At 39.8% G+C, this 27877-nt stretch overlaps 2 protein-coding genes and 1 long non-coding RNA gene across 5 annotated transcripts in view; 2 read left to right on the top strand and 1 right to left on the bottom strand.

Moving 5' to 3' along the window:
• The first annotated feature begins 1456 nt into the window (after positions 1–1456).
• On the top strand, positions 1457–9906 carry LOC118381163 (protein C1orf43-like). 2 transcript variants are annotated; one of them, XM_052495418.1, is made up of 7 exons: positions 1457–1816; positions 5432–5533; positions 5625–5724; positions 5827–5880; positions 6280–6446; positions 8167–8225; positions 8305–9906. In XM_052495418.1, the coding sequence occupies exons 1-7, from the start codon at positions 1754–1756 to the stop codon at positions 8531–8533; spliced, it is 774 nt and encodes a 257-aa protein (XP_052351378.1). In that variant the 5' UTR covers positions 1457–1753; the 3' UTR covers positions 8534–9906. The 2 variants fall into 2 exon arrangements, with proteins under 2 accessions (XP_052351378.1, XP_052351379.1); XM_052495419.1 differs by having other exon boundaries at positions 1479–1816; positions 8323–9906.
• A 118-nt stretch (positions 9907–10024) lies between these two features.
• Positions 10025–11656, top strand: LOC127915348 (uncharacterized). Its single transcript, XR_008091062.1, has 3 exons — positions 10025–10045; positions 11113–11315; positions 11520–11656. It is a non-coding gene; the product is annotated as an uncharacterized LOC127915348 (long non-coding RNA).
• A 1350-nt stretch (positions 11657–13006) lies between these two features.
• The window catches only part of LOC127915347 (tuftelin-like), a 19266-nt gene continuing 4395 nt past the window's right edge, over positions 13007–27877 (bottom strand). Inside the window, exons 5-11 of one of the 2 annotated variants that reach the window (XM_052495417.1) lie at positions 27209–27295; positions 25537–25647; positions 25073–25296; positions 24729–24834; positions 17662–17745; positions 15898–15992; positions 13007–14622 (exon numbers count right to left, since the gene is read on the bottom strand). In XM_052495417.1, coding sequence (XP_052351377.1) covers positions 14550–14622; positions 15898–15992; positions 17662–17745; positions 24729–24834; positions 25073–25296; positions 25537–25647; positions 27209–27295 — 780 coding nt within the window. In that variant the 3' untranslated portion in view covers positions 13007–14549. Of the gene's footprint in view, positions 14623–15897; positions 15993–16430; positions 16948–17661; positions 17746–24728; positions 24835–25072; positions 25297–25536; positions 25648–27208; positions 27296–27877 lie in introns of those variants that run through there. The other variant, XR_008091061.1, reaches the window with a different exon arrangement.

The following is a 27877-nucleotide window of genomic DNA, read 5'->3' as shown; positions in this document are numbered from 1 at the left end:
AGCTCATCCAGGATGGAACATCAATGCGAGCTGTGGCAAGAAGGTTTGCTGTGTCTGTCAGCGTAGTGTCCAGAGCATGGAGGCGCTATCCGGAGACAGGTCAGTACATCAGGAGACGTGGAGGAGGCCGTAGGAGGGCAACAACCCAGCAGCAGGACCGCTACCTCCGCCTTTGTGCAAGGAGGAGCAGGAGGAGCACTGCCAGAGCCCTGCAAAATAACCTCCAGCAGGCCACAAATGTGCATGTGTCTGCTCAAACGGTCAGAAACAGACTCCATGAGGGTGGTATGAGGGCCCGACGTCCACAGGTGGGGGTTGTGCTTACAGCCCAACACCGTGCAGGACGTTTGGCATTTGCCAGAGAACACCAAGATTGGCAAATTCGCCACTGGCGCCCTGTGCTCTTCACAGATGAAAGCAGGTTCACACTGAGCACATGTGACAGACGTGACAGAGTCTGGAGACGCTGTGGAGAACGTTCTGCTGCCTGCAACATCCTCAGTCATGTCAGTCATGGTGTGGGGTGGCATTTCTTTGCCGCACAGGCCTTCATGTGCTTGCCAGAGGTAGCCTGACTGCCATTAGGTACCGAGATGAGATCCTCAGACCCCTTGTGAGACCATATGCTGGTGCGGTTTGCCCTGTGTTCCTCCTAATGCAAGACACTGCTCGACCTCATGTGGCTGGAGTGTGTCAGCAGTTCCTGCAAGAGGAAGGCATTGATGCTATGGACTGGCCCGCCCGTTCCCCAGACCTGAATCCAATTGAGCACATCTGGGATATCATGTCTCGCTCCATCCACCAACGCCACGTTGCACCACAGACTGTCCAGGAGTTGGCGGATGCCTTAGTCCAGGTCTGGGAGGAGATCCCTCAGGAGACCATCCGCCACCTCATCAGGAGCTTGCCCAGGCATTGTAGGGAGGTCATACAGGCACGTGGAGGCCACACACACTACTGAGCCTCATTTGGACTTGTTTTAAGGACATTACATCAGTTGGATCAGCCTGTAGTGTGGTTTTCCACTTTAATTTTGAGTGTGACTCCAAATCCAGACCTCCATGGGTTGATGAATTTGATTTCCATTGATCATTTTTATGTGATTTTGTTGTCAGCACATTCAATTATGTAAAGAAAAAAGTATTTAATAAGAATATTTCATTCACTCAGATCTAGGATGTGTTATTTTAGTGTTCCCTTTATTTTTTTTGAGCAGTGTATATATATATATCACAGAAAAACAAAAAAGAGAAAAATACATTTATGCAGAAAGAGTTCAGTTTCAGGAGATGCCAATTAAGATAAATGCTTTGCTTGCTTGACAGTTCAATGTTTGTATTGGGCATTGTATAGACTAGGCACCATCTCTGTTGACCACTTCCCAAAAGCATTAGCTGTAAATGTAATGCTTTGGTGTCAGAGGCCCGGGGGTTTTGCTTTGAGAGATTTGCCACCCAGCCAAGCAATAATCAATAGGGGAAACACGGTTGAGTCAGAGAAATCAGATGGGTGCTACACATTGGTAATGGATGAGGAGAGTTTCTGTTTCCACCCATGTACACGTGACAATCCCGGATGTCAACAAACGATATCAACAACAGGGAAGTGTCAACGCTTCGTTGTTACAGATTTTCCAATGGATTAACCGACATTTGATAATTAATTCATGTTACACTCGTGTACATTCTGAAAGGAACTATGAGTGAGTTCTGTTGATTCTACGCTAGTTTAGCATTTGACGAAGACTTTCAACATGAGGTCCGATTCTCCTCTCTCCAGCGTCAACGTAGTGCTTGTTATGGCCTACGGAAGTCTGGTAAGTCTTAAATGAATGTATTCTCGTGTTTTTCCTTAATATAAAGAATGCTTGACAAAACGAGCGAGCTGTTGCGTTTCTCAGGACTCCTGTGTAATGGAATTAGCTTGCTAGCTACAGTATAGAGACAGGCAACACAGCAGAAGTGTCAATCAAGGTGTAACAATAAACAGGTTATATGGCAGGCAATGAAGACGAACTGGGCACTTGTAGTACTGAAAGCACACAACACAGTAAAATATAGCTAACTTTTATTAAAGGGATACTTCACCCAAATCACAAAATGACACGTTGGTTTCCTCACACTGTAAGGTATGACAGCAATCCACGCCTTGGTTTTATTTCCCTTGCTTTGGTTTTGTTTCCAAATGCTAATCTTTTAGCATTTGTGGCACATACCCCATTCAATGGGACCGATGTTAGCATTTTTTTGCGCATCACGTCCAAATCATCCGAAAGTATCTCAAAATGGTTCTGAAGCTCATCAAAGTCACTTATAGATGATTTGAACATGCTAAATGGGATTTGTGTCACTAATGAATTTGCAAACAGTGCCAGGGAAACTTAATTAAAGCATTGATTTCGGTCATACCATAGACTGCTTACAGGGTATTGACACCAAAATGTAATTTTGTAATTTGGGTGAAGTAAGAATGTATCTATTGTGGACAGGGTTTACGTGAGATTTTAGGTTCAAAACGTTTTGCAACGGAATCCGACTAATGAATACACCCCCAAGTGGAAGTGCATTCTCTAGATAGAGATGGTGCAACTGTGTAATCACCTGCAACTAATCATAAAACAATCATTCAAAGGGACCAATAAGATGACAGTTACAAATCATATGATTACTGTAGTTGACTTTATGGAGGCCCCTCCACCCTGTTACAGTACATGCAAGCTGTGTCAGTGTATGCTGAACAAAAATATAAATGCAAGCATTTCAAAGATTTGACTGAGTTCCAGTTCATATATGGAAATTGGTCAATTTAAATACATTCAATAGGGCCTAATCTATGGATTTCACATGACTTGGAATACAGATACATCTGTTGGTTACAAATACCTTTTAAAATATGTAGTGGCGTGGATCAGAAAACCAGTCAGTATCTGATGTGACCACCTCATGCCTCATGCAGAGCGACACTGTTGATTGTGGCCTTTGGAATGTTGTCCCACTTCACTTCAATGGCTGAACGAAGTTGCAGTATATTGACGGGAACTGAAACACATTATCGTACACATCGATCCAGAGCATCCAAACATGGTGACATGTCTGGTGAGTATGCAGAGGCCATGGAAGAACTGGGACATGTTTAGCCTCCAGGATTTGTGTACAGATCCTTGCGACATGGTACTCATGCTGAAACATGAGGTCATGGTGGTGGGTGAATGACACAACAATGGGCCTCAGGATCTTGTCATGGTATCTCTGTGCATTCAATATAATGCAATTGTGTTCATTGTCCGTGGTTAGAACGTTGGGCCAGTAACCGAAAGGTTGCTAGATCGAATCCCCGAGTTGACAAGGTAAAAATCTGTTGTTCTGCACCTGAACAAGGCAGTTAACCCACTGATCCCAGGCCGTCGTTGTAAATAAGAAGTTGTTCTTAACTGACTTGCCTAGTTAAATAAGTAAAACATGTTATTTTTTTAAATGATGCCTGCTCATACCATAACCCCAACGCCACCATGGGGCAGTCTATTCACAACACTGACATAAGCAAACCGCTGGCCCACACAACGCCTTACAGGTAGTCTGCGGTTGTGAGGCCGGTTGGACTTACTGCCAAATTCTCTAAAGCGATGTTGGAAGTGGCTCATGATAGAGAAATGAGCATTACATTATCTGGCAACAGCTCTGGTGGAGAATCCTGCAGTCAGCATGCCAATTTCACGCTCCCTCAACTTGAGACACCTGTGGCATTGTGTTGTGACAAAATGGCACATTTTAGTGGCCTTTTATTGCCCCCAGCACAAGGTGCAACTGTGTAATGCTCCTGCTGTTTAATCAGCTTCTTGATATGCCACACCTGTCAGGTGGATGGATTGTATTGGCAAAGAAGAAATGCTCACTAACAGGGTTGTAAACAAATTTGTACACAATTATTTCTGTGGTCTTTTATTTCAGCTCATGAAACATGGGACCAACACTTTACATGTTGCATTTATATTTTTGTTCAGTGTATATCTTGCTTGCCAAATTCTATATTGTAGAACATTCTAGAACATACTCCTCTGGATAGGTTGATGTCTCTTCCAGGACATACTCCTCTGGATAGGTTGATGTCTCTTCTAGGACATACTCCTCTGGATAGGTTGATGTCTCTTCTAGGACATACTCCTCTGGATAGGTTGATGTCTCTTCTAGGACATACTCCTCTGGATAGGTTGATGTCTCTTCTAGGACATACTCCTCTGGATAGGTTGATGTCTCTTCTAGGACATACTCCTCTGGATAGGTTGATGTCTCTTCTAGGACATACTCCTCTGGATAGGTTGATGTCTCTTCTAGGACATACTCCTCTGGATAGGTTGATGTCTCTTCTAGGACATACTCCTCTGGATAGGTTGATGTCTCTTCTAGGACATACTCCTCTGGATAGGTTGATGTCTCTTCTAGGACATACTCCTCTGGATAGGTTGATGTCTCTTCTAGGACATACTCCTCTGGATAGGTTGATGTCTCTTCTAGGACATACTCCTCTGGATAGGTTGATGTCTCTTCTAGGACATACTCCTCTGGATAGGTTGATGTCTCTTCTAGGACATACTCCTCTGGATAGGTTGATGTCTCTTCTAGGACATACTCCTCTGGATAGGTTGATGTCTCTTCTAGGACATACTCCTCTGGATAGGTTGATGTCTCTTCTAGGACATACTCCTCTGGATAGGTTGATGTCTCTTCTAGGACATACTCCTCTGGATAGGTTGATGTCTCTTCTAGGACATACTCCTCTGGATAGGTTGATGTCTCTTCTAGGACATACTCCTCTGGATAGGTTGATGTCTCTTCTAGGACATACTCCTCTGGATAGGTTGATGTCTCTTCTAGGACATACTCCTCTGGATAGGTTGATGTCTCTTCTAGGACATACTCCTCTGGATAGGTTGATGTCTCTTCTAGGACATACTCCTCTGGATAGGTTGATGTCTCTTCTAGGACATACTCCTCTGGATAGGTTGATGTCTCTTCTAGGACATACTCCTCTGGATAGGTTGATGTCTCTTCTAGGACATACTCCTCTGGATAGGTTGATGTCTCTTCTAGGACATACTCCTCTGGATAGGTTGATGTCTCTTCTAGGACATACTCCTCTGGATAGGTTGATGTCTCTTCTAGGACATACTCCTCTGGATAGGTTGATGTCTCTTCTAGGACATACTCCTCTGGATAGGTTGATGTCTCTTCTAGGACATACTCCTCTGGATAGGTTGATGTCTCTTCTAGGACATACTCCTCTGGATAGGTTGATGTCTCTTCTAGGACATACTCCTCTGGATAGGTTGATGTCTCTTCTAGGACATACTCCTCTGGATAGGTTGATGTCTCTTCTAGGACATACTCCTCTGGATAGGTTGATGTCTCTAATGTACAGAGGTCTGTGTCTCCAGGTGTTTGTGCTGCTGTTCATCTTTGTGAAGAGGCAGATAATGCGCTTTGCCATGAAGTCTCGTAGAGGACCACATGTACCCCTGGGCCACAACGCTCCAAAGGTAAGACACACACACACACACACACACTCAGTCTGACTTATTTTTAACATGATTTTTCTATACAATTTTCTCTACTTCCTGTGTCCTTTAGGAGCTGAGACAGGATATAGACTCTGGTCTGTCCAAGGTTCAGGAGATCCGCTTTGAGCCACGCCTGCTGTCTGAACAGGACGACAGACTACAGAGTGGCGGTGAGAGAACACACACATCATGTAGATATCTTTTCTACTCAATCTACAGCTACAGTAGCCCTCTGTGAACTAAAAAATATGATCTATGTGTGTGTTTTTCAGGTTGCTATGACTACCTGTACAGAATGAGGGCACTAGATGCCATACGAGACTCTGGTAAGTCTTCTCCTGCTGTTTCACCCTGGCCTGTACATCTCACTGTCATCATCTGAGTCCAACAGCACCCCCTGCTGGGGCATTATGTAGTAACTATGGACGCAACGCGGAGATACAACCCTTAGCCGTGGTATATTGGCCATATACCACAAACCCCCGAGGTGCCCTGTTGCTATTATAAACTGGTTTCCAATGTAATTAGAACAGTAAAAATACATGTTTTGTCATACCTGTGGTATACCACGGCTTTCAGCCAATCAGCATGCAGGGCTCGAACCACCCAGTTTATAATGCTGCACATTCTCTTCACCTACTGTACTACCTTATGAATCAGTGGCCTTCGACCTATAGATCCAGAACTCCAATTTGATCATAAAATATCTTCTCATCTCCTGTCAGATATTCCGTTCAGTGAGTTGGGAGGGACTCCCACAGCTGTGACAGGGAGGAGATTCCGCGCCTGGCTTCTAGATCTGAGGAGTTCCCATTCCCTGTTCTGCAGCAGCCGTAGTTCCCTCATAGACACACTGCTGGAGGGCTACCACAACGCTCGCCACGGCACCGGGGTCAGTGTGTCTCTATCTGGGGGAGAGAAACATGCCTGTGTCTCCACATGACATTGTGTCTGCCACTTACTGAGTGGTCTATAGTAGAGGTCGACCGATTATGATTTTTCAATGACGATACCGATTATTGGAGGACCAAAAAAAAAAGCCGATACCGATTAATCAGCCAATTTTTAAATACTGAATGAACACTTTTATTTTAACTTATTATAATACATCAATAAAATCAATTCAGCCTCAAATAATGAAACATGTTCAATTTGGTTTAAATAATGCAAAAACTAAGTGTTGGAGAAGACAACATTAAAAGTGCAATATGTGCCATGTAAAAAAGCTAACGTTTAAGTTCCTTGTTCAGATATGAGAACATATGAAAGCTGACGGTTCCTTTTAACATGAGTCTTCAATATTTCCAGGTAAGAAGTTTTAGGTTGAGGTTATTATAGGAATTATAGGACTATTTCTCTCTATACCATTTGTATTTCATATACCTTTGACTATTGGATGTTCTTATAGGCACTTTAGTATTGCCAGTGTAACAGTATAGCTTCCGTCCCTCTCCTCGCTCCTACCTGGGCTCGAACCAGGAACACATAGACAACAGCCACCCTCGAAGCAGCGTTACCCATGCAGAGCAAGGGGAACTACTCCAAGTCTCAGAGCGAGTGACGTTTGAAACGCTATTAGCGTGCACCCAGCTAACTAGCTAGCCATTTCACATCGTTACACCAGCCTAATCTCGGGAGTTGATAGGCTTGAAGTCATAAACAGCAGAGCTGCTGACAAAACGCACAAAAGTGCTGTTTGAATGAATGCTTACGAGCCTGCTGGTGCCTACCACCGCTCAGTCAGACTGCTATATCAAATCATAGACTTAATTATAATATAACACACATAAATACGAGCCGTAGGTCATTAATATGGTCAAATCCGGGAACTATAATTTTGAAAATAAAACATTTATTCTTTCAGTGAAATACGGAACCATTCCGTATTTTATCTAACGGGTGGCATCCATAAGTCTAAATATTGCTGTTACATTGCACAACCTTAAATGTTATGTCATAATTACGTAAAATTCTGGCAAATTAGTTCGCAACGAGCCAGGCTGGCCAAACGGTTGGATATACCCTGACTCTGCGTGCAATGAACGCAAGAAGTGACACAATTTCCCTAGTTTAATATTGCCTGCTAACATGAATTTCTTTTAACTAAATATGCAGGTTTAAAAATATATACTTGTGTATTGATTTTAAGAAAGGCGTTGATGTTTATGGTTAGGTACACATTGGTGAAACGACAGTGCTTTTTTTGCGAATCCACTTGTTAAATCACCCGTTTGGTGAAGTAGGCTGTGATTCAATGATAAATTAATAGGCACCGCATCGATTATATGCAACGCAGGACAAGCTAGATAAACTAGTAATATCATCAACCATGTGTAGTTAACTAGTGATTATGTTAAGATTGATTGTTTTTTTATAAGATAAGTTTAATGCTAGCTAGCACCTTACCTTGGCTCCTTGCTGCACTCGTGTAATAGGTAGTCAGCCTGCCACGCAGTCTCCTCGTGGAGTGCAATGTAATCGGCCATGATTACCGATTTGTTACCGATTGTTATGAAAACTTGAAATCGGCCCTAATTAATCACCCATTCCAATTAATCGGTCGACCTCTAGTCTATAGTGCGTGATTCCTGTCTGTCTCTCTGTGTCTGAAGGTGTTTGGAGAAGCAGAGTTTGTCAAATACAAGGAAGCCCTGAGCGAACTGTCCTCTGTGTGAGTATAGACACACTGCCATTTATCTAAGCACTACTCATGTGTTTTAATGAAGGTTTTTCAAGTTTGACACGAGTAGTTATTCTTCTCTCCCCAGTGTGAAGAGCCACTCCAGTTCCACCAGTCTGGACCAGCATCACCAGTTAGCAGCTAAAGACTTGACCAGTACCCCAGAGCCCACCCCCCCCTCTCCCCCCTCCCAGGTCACATACCTGCCGTCAGCTGGGCAACGCACCAAACGACCAAAACACTTCCTGGAACTCAAGAACTTTAAAGACAAGTACAACACCTTGGAAAGCACATTCTGAGAACTACAATCTCCTATGGCATAACACGAGAAACTACAATTCCCTACAGCATACCTTGAGAAACGACAACTTGCTGCCTCTGACAACTGCAACTCCCTAGAAAACAACCTGAAAACTACAACAACTCCTCTGCTACCACTTTAAATCTGTTTTGTTGCGACTACTGGACTCACTTTCCTTCTCTATTTACAAAGTAGATGGCCTAGTGAGAAAAAAATCTGTCGTTCTGCCCCTGAACAGGCAGTTAACCCACTGGTCCTAGACCGTCATTGTAAATAATAATTTGTTCTTAACTGACTTGCCTGGTTAAATAAAAATAAATGAAGGTAGTGATAAGTAGAGCTCCTGGAGGTGACATACTGGGGTCTGTGGTAAAAGAAGAGGTTGGTGATTTAGTTTAGTGAGAGGCTTGTTAGTGCCAGCAGAGAGAGAAGAGACTTGGTAGGGTTGGTACTTGGTACAGTTGGGAAGACTGGAGCACAGCAGTATAGGAATGACAGTAACATTACGCTGCCTTACTAGTCCTGAGGAAAAACACTGCCTACTATCTATCATGCATCTCACATAATAAATAGGGCACTAGATTTAAGCTGACCTTAAACATCGTTGTGAACTTTTGCACAGACTTTGCAGGTAGATCATCATGTAGAGCCATGCAAAAGAGACATGCAGTGTCTATGCAGAATGCATTAATGCAGTGTTTCCCAAACTTGGTCCTGGGGACCCGAAGTGGTGCACGTTTTGGATTTTGCCCGAGCACTACACAACTGACTCAAATAAGCAACTAATCATCAAGCTTTGATTATTTGAATGAGCTGTGTCGTCCTAGAGCAGAACCTGAAATGTACATCTCTTGGGGTCCCCAGGACTGAGTTTGGGAAACGCTGCGTTAATGCACAGTGTTAGAGTAAGACTTGTTTATAATGTGTTCAGTGCTAACTAAGCTATTGATGGACTAACGTTATAGCAGACCAGCGTTCCTCACAATGGCCCTGGAGAGCTACAGTACAGGCTGTGCAGGCTTTTGTTCCCGCCTAGCACTAACACACCTCCAATCAAGCTGATTAGTAGAATCCGGTTAGTTACTGTTGAGCTGGAACAGGACAGAAGAACTATGGATTATTCCAGTATTACTGCTAGACATTTCCAGTATTATTGTCCTGTTGCCAGCACTTGTTTAGGGCAGAGCCATGTATTTACATATAAATTGCTCTGGTTTAGGGCTAGTGTTACACAGTCTGACGGTTGTCTATTTGCTGCATAAAAGTGATTATACTTTTTATATTGTACAATGTTTTTTTTTGCTGAAATATTTTTTTGTATTCCATTTTTAAAGATAATTATTTAGAATAAAGCATTCATGTTATTAAGTGCCCTTTTTGTTGAATGGATGATTTTAATACAATTAAATAATAAAATTAGTATGTATGCATGGTTGAATACTAAAACATAATATATTCTTAATGAGTTGGCTATCAAGCCTGTGTTCCAGTCTGATATATTCACAATGAGGTGTGAGTTGGCTATAACGCCTGTGTTCCAGTCTGATCTATTCATAATGAGGTGTGAGTTGGCTATAACGCCTGTGTTCCAGTCTGATCTATTCATAATGAGGTGTGAGTTGGCTATAACGCCTGTTTCCAGTCTGACATATTCACAATGAGGTGTGAGTTGGCTGTAATGCCTGTGTTCCAGTCTGATCTATTCATAATGAGGTGTGAGTTGGCTATAACGCCTGTGTTCCAGTCTGATCTATTCATAATGAGGTGTGAGTTGGCTATAACGCCTGTGTTCCAGTCTGATCTATTCATAATGAGGTGTGAGTTGGCTATAACGCCTGTGTTCCAGTCTGATCTATTCATAATGAGGTGTGAGTTGGCTATAACGCCTGTGTTCCAGTCTGATCTATTCATAATGAGGTGTGAGTTGGCTATAACGCCTGTGTTCCAGTCTGATCTATTCATAATGAGGTGTGAGTTGGCTATAACGCCTGTGTTCCAGTCTGATCTATTCATAATGAGGTGTGAGTTGGCTATAACGCCTGTGTTCCAGTCTGATATATTCACAATGAGGTGTGAGTTGGCTATAACGCCTGGGTTCCAGTCTGATCTATTCACAATGAGGTGTGAGTTGGCTATAACGCCTGTGTTCCAGTCTGATCTATTCATAATGAGGTGTGAGTTGGCTATAACGCCTGTGTTCCAGTCTGATCTATTCATAATGAGGTGTGAGTTGGCTATAACGCCTGTGTTCCAGTCTGATCTATTCATAATGAGGTGTGAGTTGGCTATAACGCCTGTTTCCAGTCTGATATATTCATAATGAGGTGTGAGTTGGCTATAACGCCTGTTTCCAGTCTGATATATTCATAATGAGGTGTGAGTTGGCTATAACGCCTGTTTCCAGTCTGATATATTCATAATGAGGTGTGAGTTGGCTATATAGCCTGGGTTCCAGTCTGATATATTCACAATGAGGTGTGAGTTGGCTATAACGCCTGTGTTCCAGTCTGATCTATTCATAATGAGGTGTGAGTTGGCTATAACGCCTGTGTTCCAGTCTGATCTATTCATAATGAGGTGTGAGTTGGCTGTAACGCCTGTTTCCAGTCTGATCTATTCATAATGAGGTGTGAGTTGGCTATAAAGTCTGGGTTCCAGTCTGATCTATTCATAATGAGGTGTGAGTTGGCTATAAAGTCTGGGTTCCAGTCTGATCTATTCATAATGAGGTGTGAGTTGGCTATAAAGTCTGGGTTCCAGTCTGATCTATTCATAATGAGGTGTGAGTTGGCTATAACGCCTGGGTTCCAGTCTGATCTATTCATAATGAGGTGTGAGTTGGCTATAACGCCTGTGTTCCAGTCTGATATATTCACAATGAGGTGTGAGTTGGCTATAACGCCTGTGTTCCAGTCTGATATATTCACAATGAGGTGTGAGTTGGCTATAACGCCTGTGTTCCAGTCTGATCTATTCATAATGAGGTGTGAGTTGGCTGTAACGCCTGTTTCCAGTCTGATATATTCACAATGAGGTGTGAGTTGGCTATAACGCCTGTGTTCCAGTCTGATATATTCACAATGAGGTGTGAGTTGGCTATAACGCCTGTGTTCCAGTCTGATATATTCACAATGAGGTGTGAGTTGGCTATAACGCCTGTGTTCCAGTCTGATCTATTCATAATGAGGTGTGAGTTGGCTGTAACGCCTGTGTTCCAGTCTGATATATTCACAATGAGGTGTGAGTTGGCTATATAGCCTGGGTTCCAGTCTGATATATTCACAATGAGGTGTGAGTTGGCTATATAGCCTGGGTTCCAGTCTGATCTATTCACAATGAGGTGTGAGTTGGCTATAAAGTCTGGGTTCCAGTCTGATATGTTCAAAATGAGGTGTGAGTTGGCTATATAGCCTGGGTTCCAGTCTGATATATTCACAATGAGGTGTGAGTTGGCTATATAGCCTGGGTTCCAGTCTGATCTATTCACAATGAGGTGTGAGTTGGCTATAAAGTCTGGGTTCCAGTCTGATATGTTCAAAATGAGGTGTGAGTTGGCTATATAGCCTGGGTTCCAGTCAGTTTCTGCTTTAACCAATCCCCTCTCTCTTACAGCAGAAACAGACTGGTATGGTACCCAGGCTCATATGAATCGTCAGTGGAGTTATCTAAAGCACCTACAGATGTGGGACCAGGCTAGAGATTTATGGATGATTGTAGCAATGTTCCTCCAATCAAATGTGAACAGCTTCAGAAGTGTGTTTGAATCTAATGAGTTGTGTGTTGTGTGTATGATTGGGACCAGAGGAGGCTGGTGAGGAGAGGACGCCTCAATAATGGATAGAACTGAACGGTAACTAACACGAAAAATCAGGTGTTTGATTTGTTTAATACCATTCCATCCCAGCCATTACTATGGCCTGATAATAGTGCTGAACAGGCTGCGTTATGTTTTAATGGACTCCCCTGATCTATCCTCTGCATTGTAATACATACTGCAGCTGCCATTCCATTAAAGTGGTACCACTGGACCAGAGATTATTGACTGATGGTGATGTCTTATCACATTGTTTTCATGGACATTTGAGATACAACTCAATTCTAGTGGTGTAGGTTACATTTCTCCCCCAAGAACATTATACGTTGCTCATTTGTTTAATAGCCTTCAACTGTAAAAGGGGAACATGAACATCTGCCTTTTCTCCCAGCACTTGTTGGTCTATCATGTGACTCACCACCAGGGGGCAGACATTCACTATGCATAAACTACAGTACTGCTGCACTATCCATAAACTACTGTAGTACACTATACATAAACTACAGTACTGCACTATGCATAAACTACAGTACTGCACTATGCATGAGATACATAATATATAAGTAAATTATAATAATGCATTTAGATGTAATATAGAAATGTGAATGAGAATATTTGACTCACTAGTACCCCCTCAAAAAACATGAAAAAAACAAGTATTTTCATATATTTATTAAAATAACTAAAACACAAAGTATATATGTTGTTAACACACACTAACATGTCTAGTGAAATTTTTTTCCCTAAAATGAAAGTTGTATTTTCACATAAATACATAAAGATGATTGTCACACACTAAAGTGTCAGGCCAAACATTCCTGTCTGAAGGATAAAACTAACAAACAAATCCCAGAGTGAGACTACAGGGACATCAAAGAACACCACATAAACAAATAAATATAGTTATGTACAAAGCTGGTGATGGTGGATGAAACAGCAGGTAACTGAAATGCATGCAAAAATGTGGATAATGTCAACTTCTTACAAGGTTAGTAAGTACTTGTCAGAATGAATCTTCATCTCCTTTAGACTTTAAAGTGACATCAGTATTGGTGAGGGGAATTCTAATCCACACATACTAGACCAAACATCCCACTTTCTCAACGAACAAAATAACAAACATGGCCTGCATAACTTTGTATAAACCATGACACATCACTGTGGCCGTTACGTGACCATATAAGTATATTTACAAAAAGTCAAAGATGGTCTTCCTCTCTTTCAGGTGTCAAATAAAGAGGATTCTAACAGTGGACTCCAGGCCACAGACACAGGAAGTAGGTTAATGGGTTACAGAAGGGTTTGATGGAAAACTATATCCTCTATCCTTAATGTGTTTCTGCTTCTCCAATAATAACACTCACTCTATCCTGCCTTGGTGCCATGGTAAAAAGATGACAAACTGGTTGTGTTCTGATTAGTTTAATACAGATTTCTTACCCCCCACCTCTCTCTTCGATCCCCCTCTCACTCATCAGCCATTTTATTTCTCTGTTATGGCCCAGCCTGGCATGGTTGCCTCCTCTCTGAGGCCAAAGACTCGGTCTGTTATCAGACCCTTACTAACCACAGTGCTACCACACCGTCTCTGGTCCTCTCTGTCAGTAGTAAAGTCCTTCAGACGGACTTCAACAGATGACAATAGATTATGACACTGAGTTAGAAAGAATAATCTGTCTGCTATGAATAAATAGACTTCTATTGAGAATCAACTCTATAAGTATATCTACATCAACGTCCATACACAATCCAAAACCACACACACACACACAAACACACACACACACACACACACACACACAGACACACAGACACACGGAGGCTGGTGGGAGGAGCTATAGGAGGAATACATGTAACGGTATGAAACACAGAAAACATATGGGAACAGTTGACTGTTCCATATATACCATTCCAGACATGACAATGAGCCACTCCTCCTATAGTTTCTCCCACCAGCCTCCTCTGACACACACACACACACTGCATAGTGTCCTATCGAAGGAGTGTGGCCATGGATGGGTGATGGTCGTAGCTGGTGGTCAGTTGATGTGATGTTGTGGTCACCTCAGTTTAAACTTCATACGTGCACTGTGATGTTGGTGTGGTAGTAATGTGGTGGTGGTCTATTTCAGTCCGTTGTTGTTTAGCTTAGCAGGTTTGGTGTCGTTAGGTTAGCCCCTTCTCCCTCGCTTTCACCAGTTCAGGACTTGGTCTCAATGATTTTGATGAAGGGAAGAGGCTTGTTGGACGAGTTGCTGGGCTTCAAAGGCTTACTGTGGAGGAGAGAGAAATGAGATCGATGCCAAGGTTTTACTCTGGGGAACACATTACTAGTGAACAGCTGAGGGACACTATGGGGATGTGCAGGGGTTAGAAGTGTGTGTGGAGGGCTGTGTGAGGTCAGGTGATGTTTCTGGTCAGTCAGGGGAATGAGGGGTCAGGTGTGTGGTGAGTTGATGACAGGTCAGGTGTGTGGTGAGTTGGTGAAAGGTCAGGTGTGTGGTGAGTTGATGACAGGTCAGGCGTGTGGTGAGTTGATGACAGGTCAGGCGTGTGGTGAGTTGATGACAGGTCAGGCGTGTGGTGAGTTGATGACAGGTCAGGCGTGTGGTGAGTTGATGACAGGTCAGGCGTGTGGTGAGTTGATGACAGGTCAGGCGTGTGGTGAGTTGATGACAGGTCAGGCGTGTGGTGAGTTGATGACAGGTCAGGCGTGTGGTGAGTTGATGACAGGTCAGGCGTGTGGTGAGTTGATGACAGGTCAGGCGTGTGGTGAGTTGATGACAGGTCAGGCGTGTGGTGAGTTGATGACAGGTCAGGCGTGTGGTGAGTTGATGACAGGTCAGGTGTGTGGTGAGTTGATGACAGGTCAGGTGTGTGGTGAGTTGATGACAGGTCAGGTGTGTGGAGTTAATGACAGGTCAGGTGTGTGGTGAGTTGATGACAGGTCAGGTGTGTGGTGAGTTGATGACAGGTCAGGCGGGTGGTGAGTTGATGACAGGTGTGTGTCTGCCTGTGTTACTGGATTTAAATTACCTGTAGACAATCTGACAGGTCTATGACGGGTGTGTGTCTGCCTGTGTTACTGGACGTGAATTACCTGTAGACAATCTGACAGGTCTATGACGGGTGTGTGTCTGCCTGTGTTACTGGATGTAAATTACCTGTAGACAATCTGACAGGTCTATGATGGGTGTGTGTTTGCCTGTGTTACTGGATGTAAATTACCTGTAGACAATCTGACAGGTCTATGACGGGTGTGTGTCTGCCTGTGTTACTGGATGTGAATTACCTGTAGACAATCTGACAGGTCTATGACGGGTGTGTGTCTGCCTGTGTTACTGGATGTGAATTACCTGTAGACAATCTGACAGGTCTATGACGGGTGTGTGTCTGCCTGTGTTACTGGATGTAAATTACCTGTAGACAATCTGACAGGTCTATGACGGGTGTGTGTCTGCCTGTGTTACTGGATGTAAATTACCTGTAGACAATCTGACAGGTCTATGATGGGTGTGTGTTTGCCTGTGTTACTGGATGTAAATTACCTGTAGACAATCTGGGCGTGGCGGTCTGATGAGAGGTGCGAGTTTGACCTTTCACCTCCCAGGAAGTAGTCCATCTGATCATGCATCTCCCGGTTCTAAACACACACACACACACACACACACACACACACACACACACACACACACACACACACACACACACACACACACACACACACACACACAGTTTAAAGTTTACATACACTTAGGTTGGAGTCATTAAAACTCATTTTTCAACCACTCCACAAATTTCTTGTTAACAAACTATAGTTTTGGCAAGTCATGCACAATCTACTTTGTGCATGACACAGGTAATGTTTCCAACAATTATTTACAGACAGATTATTTCATTTATAATTCACTGTGTCTCAATTCCAGTGGGTCAGAAGTTTACATACACTAAGTTGACTGTGCCTTTAAACAGCTTGGAAAATTCCAGAAAATTATGTCATGGCTTTAGAAGCTTCTGATAGGCTAATTAACATAATTTGAGTCAATTGGAGGTGTACCTGTGGATGTATTTCAAGGCCTACCTTCAAACGTAGTGCCTCATTGCTTGACATCATGGGAAAATCAAAAGAAATCAGCCAAGGCCTCAGAAAAAAATGGTAGACCTCCACAAGTCTGGTTCATCCTTGGGAGCAATTTCCAAATGCCTGAAGGTACTACGTTCATCTGTACAAACAATAGTACGCAAGTATAAACACCATGGGACCACGCAGCCATCATACCGCTCAGGAAGGAGACGCGTTCTGTCTCCTAGAGATGAACGTACTTTGGTGTGAAAAGTGCAAATCAATCCCAGAACATCAGCAAAGGACCTTTGAAGATGCTGGAGGAAACAGGTACAAAAGTATCTATATCCACAGTAAAACGAGTCCTATATCGACATAACCTGAAAGGCTGCTCAGCAAGGAAGAAGCCACTGCTTGAAAACCGCCATAAAAAAATCCAGACACGAGGGTGGCAGCATCATGTTGTGGGGGTGCTTTGCTGCAGGAGGGACTGGTGTACTTCACAAAATAGATGGCATCATGAGGCAGGAAAATTCTGTGGATATATTGAAGCAACATCTCAAGACATCAGTCAGGAAGTTATAGCTTGGTCGCAAATGGGTCTTCCAAATGGACAATGACCCCAAGCATACTTCCAAAGTTGTGGCAAAATGGCTTAAGGACAACAAAGCCAAGGTATTGGAGTGGCCATCACAAAGCCCTGACCTAGAAAATGTGTGGACAGAACTGAAAAAGCATGTGTGAGCAAGGAGGCCTACAAACTCGACTGAGTTACACCAGCTCTGTCAGGACAAATCGGACAAAATTCACCCAAATTACTGTAGGAAGCTTGTGGAAGGCTACCCGAAACATTTGACTTAAGTTAAACAATTTAAAGGCAATGCTACCAAATATGAATTGAGTGTATGCAAACTTCTGAACGACTAAGGAATGCGATGAAAGAAATAAAAGCTGAAAAAAATCTCTACTACTATTATTCTGATATTTCACATTCTTAAAATAAAGTGGTGATCCTAACTGACCTAAAACAGGGACTTTTTACTAGGATTAAATGTCAGGAATTGTGAAAAACTGATTTTAAATCTATTTGACTAAAGTGTATGTAAACTTCCGACTTCAACTGTAGCGTCAGAGGTTGGAGGAAGTCAAACCATACTTTGTGTTGCAGGCATAAAAGAATACAGTTCAGAGCTACAGTAGCTGGTGAACAAAAGACTACAAATCCCAGGCATGGTTAGTTGGTACTGACCTCTGCCTCCAGGAAAGCCACCTTCTCCTCCAGATCTCTGATGACACGGTCCCTCTCCTGGATCACCATACGAGAGTTCTGCAGCTGTACACACACACACAAAGCCATGTTATATTCCTGGTATAGTCCTTTTACAGCATGTTATAGTACTGTTATAGCATGTTATAAGTCCCGTTATAGTCCTGTTATAACATGTTATAGTCCTGTTGTAGCATGTTATAGTCCTGTTAAAGCATGTTATAGTCCTGTTAAAGCATGGTATAGTCCTGTTATAGCTAGTTATAACATGTTATAGTCCTGTTATAGCATGTTATAGTCCTGTTAAAGCATGTTATAGTCCTGTTAAAGCATGTTATAGTCCTGTTATAGCTAGTTATAGTCCTGTTATAGTCCTGTTATAACATGTTATAGTCCTGTTAAAGCATGTTATAGTCCTGTTAAAGCATGTTATAGTCCTGTTATAGCTAGTTATAACATGTTATAGTCCTGTTATAGTCCTGTTATAGTCCTGTTATAGTCCCGTTATAGCTAGTTATAACATGTTATAGTCCTGTTAAAGCATGTTATAGTCCTGTTATAGCATGGTATAGACCTGTTACAGCATGTTATAGTCCTGTTGTAGCATGTTATAGTACTGTTACAGCATGTTAGTCCTGTTATAGCATGTTATCGTCCCGTTATATTCCTGTTATAGCATGTTATCGTCCCGTTATAGCATGTTATAGTCCTGTTAAAGCATGTTATAGTCATGTTATAACATGTTATAGTCCTGTTAAAGCATGTTATAACATGTTATAGTCCTGTTAAAGCATGTTATAGTCCTGTTAAAGCATGTTATAACATGTTATAGTCCTGTTAAAGCATGTTATAGTCCTGTTAAAGCCCTGTTAAAGCATGTTATAGTCCTGTTATAGCTAGTTATAACATGTTATAGTCCTGTTAAAGCATGTTATAACATGTTATAGTCCTGTTATAGCTAGTTATAACATGTTATAGTCCTGTTAAAGCATGTTATAACATGTTATAGTCCTGTTAAAGCATGTTATAACATGTTATAGTCCTGTTAAAGCATGTTATAACATGTTATAGTCCTGTTAAAGCATGTTATAACATGTTATAGTCCTGTTATAGCTAGTTATAACATGTTATAGTCCTGTTAAAGCATGTTATAGTCCTGTTAAAGCATGTTATAACATGTTATAGTCCTGTTATAGCTAGTTATAACATGTTATAGTCCTGTTAAAGCATGTTATAGTCCTGTTAAAGCATGTTATAACATGTTATAGTCCTGTTAAAGCATGTTATAACATGTTATAGTCCTGTTATAGCTAGTTATAACATGTTATAGTCCTGTTAAAGCATGTTATAGTCCTGTTAAAGCATGTTATAACATGTTATAGTCCTGTTATAGCATGTTATAACATGTTATAGTCCTGTTAAAGCATGTTATAACATGTTATAGTCCTGTTAAAGCATGTTATAACATGTTATAGTCGTGTTAAAGCATGTTATAACATGTTATAGTCCTGTTAAAGCATGTTATAACATGTTATAGTCCTGTTAAAGCATGTTATAACATGTTATAGTCCTGTTAAAGCATGTTATAACATGTTATAGTCGTGTTATAGCTAGTTATAACATGTTATAGTCGTGTTAAAGCATGTTATAACATGTTATAGTCCTGTTATAGCATGTTATAGTCCTGTTAAAGCATGTTATAGTCATGTTATAACATGTTATAGTCCTGTTAAAGCATGTTATAACATGTTATAGTCCTGTTAAAGCATGTTATAGTCCTGTTATAGCATGTTATAGTCCTGTTAAAGCATGTTATAGTCATGTTATAACATGTTATAGTCCTGTTAAAGCATGTTATAACATGTTATAGTCCTGTTAAAGCATGTTATAGTCCTGTTATAGCATGTTATAGTCCTGTTAAAGCATGTTATAGTCATGTTATAACATGTTATAGTCCTGTTAAAGCATGTTATAACATGTTATAGTCGTGTTATAGCTAGTTATAACATGTTATAGTCGTGTTAAAGCATGTTATAACATGTTATAGTCCTGTTATAGCATGTTATAGTCCTGTTAAAGCATGTTATAGTCATGTTATAGTCCTGTTATAGTCCCGTTATAGCTAGTTATAACATGTTATAGTCCTGTTAAAGCATGTTATAGTCCTGTTATAGCATGGTATAGACCTGTTACAGCATGTTATAGTCCTGTTGTAGCATGTTATAGTACTGTTACAGCATGTTAGTCCTGTTATAGCATGTTATCGTCCCGTTATATTCCTGTTATAGCATGTTATCGTCCCGTTATAGCATGTTATAGTCCTGTTAAAGCATGTTATAGTCATGTTATAACATGTTATAGTCCTGTTAAAGCATGTTATAACATGTTATAGTCCTGTTAAAGCATGTTATAGTCCTGTTAAAGCATGTTATAACATGTTATAGTCCTTTTAAAGCATGTTATAGTCCTGTTAAAGCATGTTATAGTCCTGTTATAGCTAGTTATAACATGTTATAGTCCTGTTAAAGCATGTTATAACATGTTATAGTCCTGTTATAGCTAGTTATAACATGTTATAGTCCTGTTAAAGCATGTTATAACATGTTATAGTCCTGTTAAAGCATGTTATAACATGTTATAGTCCTGTTAAAGCATGTTATAACATGTTATAGTCCTGTTAAAGCATGTTATAACATGTTATAGTCCTGTTATAGCTAGTTATAACATGTTATAGTCCTGTTAAAGCATGTTATAGTCCTGTTAAAGCATGTTATAACATGTTATAGTCCTGTTATAGCTAGTTATAACATGTTATAGTCCTGTTAAAGCATGTTATAGTCCTGTTAAAGCATGTTATAACATGTTATAGTCCTGTTAAAGCATGTTATAGTCCTGTTAAAGCATGTTATAACATGTTATAGTCCTGTTATAGCATGTTATAACATGTTATAGTCCTGTTAAAGCATGTTATAACATGTTATAGTCCTGTTAAAGCATGTTATAACATGTTATAGTCGTGTTAAAGCATGTTATAACATGTTATAGTCCTGTTAAAGCATGTTATAACATGTTATAGTCCTGTTAAAGCATGTTATAACATGTTATAGTCCTGTTAAAGCATGTTATAACATGTTATAGTCGTGTTATAGCTAGTTATAACATGTTATAGTCGTGTTAAAGCATGTTATAACATGTTATAGTCCTGTTATAGCATGTTATAGTCCTGTTAAAGCATGTTATAGTCATGTTATAACATGTTATAGTCCTGTTAAAGCATGTTATAACATGTTATAGTCGTGTTATAGCTAGTTATAACATGTTATAGTCGTGTTATAGCTAGTTATAACATGTTATAGTCGTGTTATAGCTAGTTATAACATGTTATAGTCGTGTTAAAGCATGTTATAACATGTTATAGTCCTGTTAAAGCATGTTATAACATGTTATAGTCCTGTTAAAGCATGTTATAACATGTTATAGTCCTGTTAAAGCATGTTATAACATGTTATAGTCGTGTTATAGCTAGTTATAACATGTTATAGTCGTGTTAAAGCATGTTATAACATGTTATAGTCCTGTTATAGCATGTTATAGTCCTGTTAAAGCATGTTATAGTCATGTTATAACATGTTATAGTCCTGTTAAAGCATGTTATAACATGTTATAGTCGTGTTATAGCTAGTTATAACATGTTATAGTCGTGTTATAGCTAGTTATAACATGTTATAGTCGTGTTATAGCTAGTTATAACATGTTATAGTCGTGTTAAAGCATGTTATAACATGTTATAGTCCTGTTAAAGCATGTTATAACATGTTATAGTCCTGTTAAAGCATGTTATAACATGTTATAGTCCTGTTAAAGCATGTTATAACATGTTATAGTCGTGTTATAGCTAGTTATAACATGTTATAGTCGTGTTAAAGCATGTTATAACATGTTATAGTCCTGTTATAGCATGTTATAGTCCTGTTAAAGCATGTTATAGTCATGTTATAACATGTTATAGTCCTGTTAAAGCATGTTATAACATGTTATAGTCGTGTTATAGCTAGTTATAACATGTTATAGTCGTGTTATAGCTAGTTATAACATGTTATAGTCGTGTTATAGCTAGTTATAACATGTTATAGTCGTGTTAAAGCATGTTATAACATGTTATAGTCCTGTTAAAGCATGTTATAGTCATGTTATAACATGTTATAGTCCTGTTAAAGCATGTTATAACATGTTATAGTCGTGTTATAGCTAGTTATAACATGTTATAGTCGTGTTATAGCTAGTTATAACATGTTATAGTCGTGTTATAGCTAGTTATAACATGTTATAGTCGTGTTAAAGCATGTTATAACATGTTATAGTCCTGTTAAAGCATGTTATAGTCATGTTATAACATGTTATAGTCCTGTTAAAGCATGTTATAACATGTTATAGTCGTGTTATAGCTAGTTATAACATGTTATAGTCGTGTTATAGCTAGTTATAACATGTTATAGTCGTGTTATAGCTAGTTATAACATGTTATAGTCGTGTTATAGCTAGTTATAACATGTTATAGTCGTGTTAAAGCATGTTATAACATGTTATAGTCCTGTTAAAGCATGTTATAGTCATGTTATAGTCCTGTTAAAGCATGTTATAACATGTTATAGTCGTGTTATAGCTAGTTATAACATGTTATAGTCGTGTTATAGCTAGTTATAACATGTTATAGTCGTGTTAAAGCATGTTATAACATGTTATAGTCCTGTTAAAGCATGTTATAGTCATGTTATAACATGTTATAGTCCTGTTAAAGCATGTTATAACATGTTATAGTCGTGTTATAGCTAGTTATAACATGTTATAGTCGTGTTATAGCTAGTTATAACATGTTATAGTCGTGTTATAGCTAGTTATAACATGTTATAGTCGTGTTATAGCTAGTTATAACATGTTATAGTCGTGTTAAAGCATGTTATAACATGTTATAGTCCTGTTAAAGCATGTTATAGTCATGTTATAACATGTTATAGTCCTGTTAAAGCATGTTATAACATGTTATAGTCGTGTTATAGCTAGTTATAACATGTTATAGTCGTGTTATAGCTAGTTATAACATGTTATAGTCGTGTTATAGCTAGTTATAACATGTTATAGTCGTGTTATAGCTAGTTATAACATGTTATAGTCGTGTTAAAGCATGTTATAACATGTTATTAAAGCATGTTATAGTCATGTTATAGTCCTGTTAAAGCATGTTATAACATGTTATAGTCGTGTTATAGCTAGTTATAACATGTTATAGTCGTGTTATAGCTAGTTATAACATGTTATAGTCGTGTTAAAGCATGTTATAACATGTTATAGTCCTGTTAAAGCATGTTATAGTCATGTTATAACATGTTATAGTCCTGTTAAAGCATGTTATAACATGTTATAGTCGTGTTATAGCTAGTTATAACATGTTATAGTCGTGTTATAGCTAGTTATAACATGTTATAGTCGTGTTATAGCTAGTTATAACATGTTATAGTCGTGTTAAAGCATGTTATAACATGTTATAGTCCTGTTAAAGCATGTTATAGTCATGTTATAACATGTTATAGTCCTGTTAAAGCATGTTATAACATGTTATAGTCGTGTTATAGCTAGTTATAACATGTTATAGTCGTGTTATAGCTAGTTATAACATGTTATAGTCGTGTTATAGCTAGTTATAACATGTTATAGTCGTGTTATAGCTAGTTATAACATGTTATAGTCGTGTTATAGCTAGTTATAACATGTTATAGTCGTGTTAAAGCATGTTATAACATGTTATAGTCCTGTTAAAGCATGTTATAGTCATGTTATAACATGTTATAGTCCTGTTAAAGCATGTTATAACATGTTATAGTCGTGTTATAGCTAGTTATAGCTAGTTATAACATGTTATAGTCGTGTTATAGCTAGTTATAACATGTTATAGTCGTGTTATAGCTAGTTATAACATGTTATAGTCGTAACATGTTATAGTCATAGCTAGTTATAACATGTTATAGTCGTGTTATAGCTAGTTATAACATGTTATAGTCGTGTTAAAGCATGTTATAACATGTTATAGTCCTGTTAAAGCATGTTATAGTCATGTTATAACATGTTATAGTCCTGTTAAAGCATGTTATAACATGTTATAGTCGTGTTATAGCTAGTTATAACATGTTATAGTCGTGTTATAGCTAGTTATAACATGTTATAGTCGTGTTATAGCTAGTTATAACATGTTATAGTCGTGTTATAGCTGTTATAACATGTTATAGTCCTGTTAAAGCATGTTATAGTCATGTTATAACATGTTATAGTCCTGTTAAAGCATGTTATAACATGTTATAGTCGTGTTATAGCTAGTTATAACATGTTATAGTCGTGTTATAGCTAGTTATAACATGTTATAGTCGTGTTAAAGCATGTTATAACATGTTATAACATAAAGCATTATAGTCATGTTATAACATGTTATAGCCTGTTAAAGCATGTTATAACATGTTATAGTCGTGTTAAAGCATAACATGTTATAACATGTTATAGTCCTGTTATAACATGTTATAGTCATGTTATAGTCCTGTTATAGTCCTGTTAAAGCATGTTATAACATGTTATAGTCGTGTTATAGCTAGTTATAACATGTTATAGTCGTGTTATAGCTAGTTATAACATGTTATAGTCCTGTTAAAGCATGTTATAACATGTTATAGTCCTGTTAAAGCATGTTATAGTCATGTTATAACATGTTATAGTCCTGTTAAGCAGTTATAACATGTTATAGTCGTGTTATAGCTAGTTATAACATGTTATAGTCGTGTTATAGCTAGTTATAACATGTTATAGTAGTCCTGTTATAGTCCTGTTATAGTCTAGTTATAACATGTTATAACATGTTATAGTCGTGTTATAACATGTTATAGTCGTGTTATAACATGTTATATGTTATAACATGTTATAGTCGTGTTATAGCTAGTTATAACATGTTATAGTCGTGTTATAGCTAGTTATAACATGTTATAGTCGTGTGTGTGTGTGTGTCTCACCTGTTCGATCATGTGTCTGACTTTCCTCTGCTGGCTCTTCAGCATGTCATCTAGATGATGGATCTTCTCCTTCAGAATGGCCAGCTCCTTCTCCAACTGCTCTGACCTGAGAAGAACACACAGCCTGAGTGGCTGAGAACACTCTTCATCTATGTGTGTGTGCTCGTGTGTGTGTGTGCTTGTCTTGATGTTTATGTGTGTGATCTGTGTGTGTGTGCTCTGTGTCAACTCAAATCACTTACACAGATTTGCAGATGTTATCGCCGGTGCAGTGAAATGCTTGTGTTTCTAGCTCCAACAGGGCAGCGTGTGTGTGTGTGTGCTCTGTTTATTGTCCTCCTCACCTCTGCTCCTCGTTCCTGCCCTCCTCTCTGATCTTGCGTAATTCTCTGAGTTCCTCCTCTCTGTTCCTCAGTGTGTCTCGTAGGGCTTGGCTCTCCTGCGCCATGCCTCCCAGCAGCCTCTGGAGCTCCTCAATCCTCTGGTCCTTCCTCTCACTACTCTCCTCCACCCCCTTCAGCTTCTCATCCTGCTCCCCCAGACGCTGGCGCAGATCCACACCCTCAGCCTGCACAGGAAAAGGACAGAGTCATAGTTTCATAATGTACAGCACTTTGGTGTGTCTGTGTGTATGTGTGTGTATATGTATGTGTGTGTGTGTGTGTGTGTGTGTGTGTGTGTGTGTGTGTGTGTGTATGTATGTATGTATATATATGTGTGTGTGTATATGTATGTATGTGTATGTTGGTATGTGTGTGTGTATATATATATATATATGTATGTATGTAGGTATGTATGTATGTTTTACCTGCAGTCTCTCTCTCTCCTCCTGGTGTTTCTTCTCGGCCTCCTGTAGCTGAGCATACAGACGCTTACTGACCTCCCTCATCTTGTCCCTCTCCACCTCATCCTCCCCTCCCTGAAGACAGAGAGAAAGAAAGAGGGAATAAAGGAACTGTTCAACTGGGAGAAAACTTATAAACACAGTTTGTTTCCATAGATTTGAGTGAAGCTCCAAGAATCCACTAATATCCTGTTCATAAACTCATTCAGCCACCTGACTGGTCAAAGCACTGTCAACTCCTGACTCCCCGGTTCAGGGAAGTACTGTGTTGTATACTGTTGTGTACTACTGTATTGTAAAGCATTGTACAGTAGTGTATTGTATACTGTTGTGTACTACTGTATTGTAAAGCATTGTACAGTAGTGTATTGTATAGTATAGTGTTCATCTTGGGCCTAACACCACCCATGCCAATATATCCTCCAAACACAGTCTACTCTGGGATTATCACTTACGTACAGTATTGTGTAGTACTGTATTGTGTAGTATTGTGTAGTACTCTATTGTATAGTGTAGTACTGTATAGTACTCTGTATTGTATAGTGTTGTGTAGTACTGTATTGTGTAGTATTGTTTTGTATAGAATTGTACAGTACTGCATTGTATAGTACTCTATTGTATAGTGTAGAACTGTATTGTATAGGTTTCTTAGTGTTGATTCTACTGTAGTGAGAGCGGCTCGGCCCTTTGTTTACACAGGTGAATCAGATTAATGACGAGAGAGAGAGAGAGAACGAGCGAGAGCGAGAGGAAACGCAAAATGCTAATATGCAAATAATTACAGAACAATCTATTTTTACATTTCAATGACAGGGGGAGGGAGAGAGTGAGAAAGAGTGAGGTGTGACTGTATGTGTCTGTGTTTCATAGCAGCGGTTACAAAGGGAGAGATTCTGATGGAAGCCAAACAAAGGTGAAAGTTTTCCACTCATATTTCTGTAACGCCAACTGCTACTCATGCGTCATTCACACGCTGCACACACACAAACTGTTAAAGTCAGCCCTATTCACTCTTCTGAAAAGGCTCCTGAATCCTGACATGAATAGCCTTGGGAACGCCCATTACCTGTTTGGCCTCGAGACTAAACCACAGCTATTAAACAGGCAGTCATCTGGGGAATGTAGAACAATGGAGGGAGAAGAACACAAACACACTCAACAACACAGGAGGAGAGGAGGGACGGAATGTACCAGGCCTTCCAGATCTCTCTCCTGTGGCGGTGTTTCTCTTTCTTCTTCTCTCCCTCACCTCTCTCTCTCCCCCTCGCTGTATTTGTGAACACAGGAGGAGAGGAGGGACGGAATGTACCAGGCCTTCCAGATCTCCCTCTCTGTATTTGTGAATACACTCATACTAAAATGGACACACACACACACACACTGAACCATGCCAATCTCTTCGAACTGGGTCAGTCTAAGACTTGATATGTAGGTGTTAGACGCACACATAAGCTCTCTCTCTCACACACACACACACACACACACACACACACACACACACACACACACACACACACACACACACACACACACACACACACACACACACACACACACACACACACACACACACACACACACACACACACACACACACACACACACGTGTGTATAGGGCATGTGAAAAGCCCCTCACCTGCCCATCATCTTTAGCTCCTCCCTTTGAGGAAGAAGAGATGTTCTGATTGAAGGGAGTGCTGACTCCGTAGCCACTAGCAAGAACCTAGGGGGAGAGAAGGATGAAGAAAGAGAGGGAATAGTGAGGGATGGAGAGAACGAGAAGCGATATGAGAAACATTTAGGTAGGAGAGACACACACAGGACATATTGCATATGTCATCATTAGGTATCAAAATTAATGATGACACTAAACAACTGGTTCCATAACAACACGTGTTCACAAACATTATACATGTGTTCCATAACAACACGTGTTCACATAAACATTATAAATGTGTTCCATAACAACACGTGTTCACATAAACATTATAAATGTGTTCCATAACAACACGTGTTCACATAAACATTATAAATGTGTTCCATAACAACACGTGTTCACATAAACATTATAAATGTGTTCCATAACAACACGTGTTCACATAAACATTATAAATGTGTTCCATAACAACACGTGTTCACATAAACATTATAAATGTGTTCCATAACAACACGTGTTCACATAAACATTATAAATGTGTTCCATAACAACATGTGTTCACATAAACATTATAAATGTGTTCCATAACAACACATGTTCACATAAACATCATAAATGTGTTCCTTAACAACATGTGTTCACATAAAC

The sequence above is a fragment of the Oncorhynchus keta genome, chromosome 34 (assembly GCF_023373465.1).
Source record: "Oncorhynchus keta strain PuntledgeMale-10-30-2019 chromosome 34, Oket_V2, whole genome shotgun sequence".
Lineage (NCBI taxonomy): Eukaryota > Metazoa > Chordata > Actinopteri > Salmoniformes > Salmonidae > Oncorhynchus > Oncorhynchus keta.
The sequence above is the reverse complement of the archived record's forward strand: the minus strand, read 5'-3'. Positions and strand labels throughout refer to the sequence as shown.

Coding starts and splice junctions, on each gene's coding strand:
- LOC118381163 (XM_052495418.1), top strand. CDS start 1,754: ATGAGGTCCGATTCTCCTCTCTCCAGCGTCAACGTAGTGCTTGTTATG. Junction 5,725..5,826: donor CGACAGACTACAGAGTGGCG/GTGAGAGAACAC, acceptor TGTGTTTTTCAG/GTTGCTATGACTACCTGTAC. Junction 5,881..6,279: donor AGATGCCATACGAGACTCTG/GTAAGTCTTCTC, acceptor ATCTCCTGTCAG/ATATTCCGTTCAGTGAGTTG.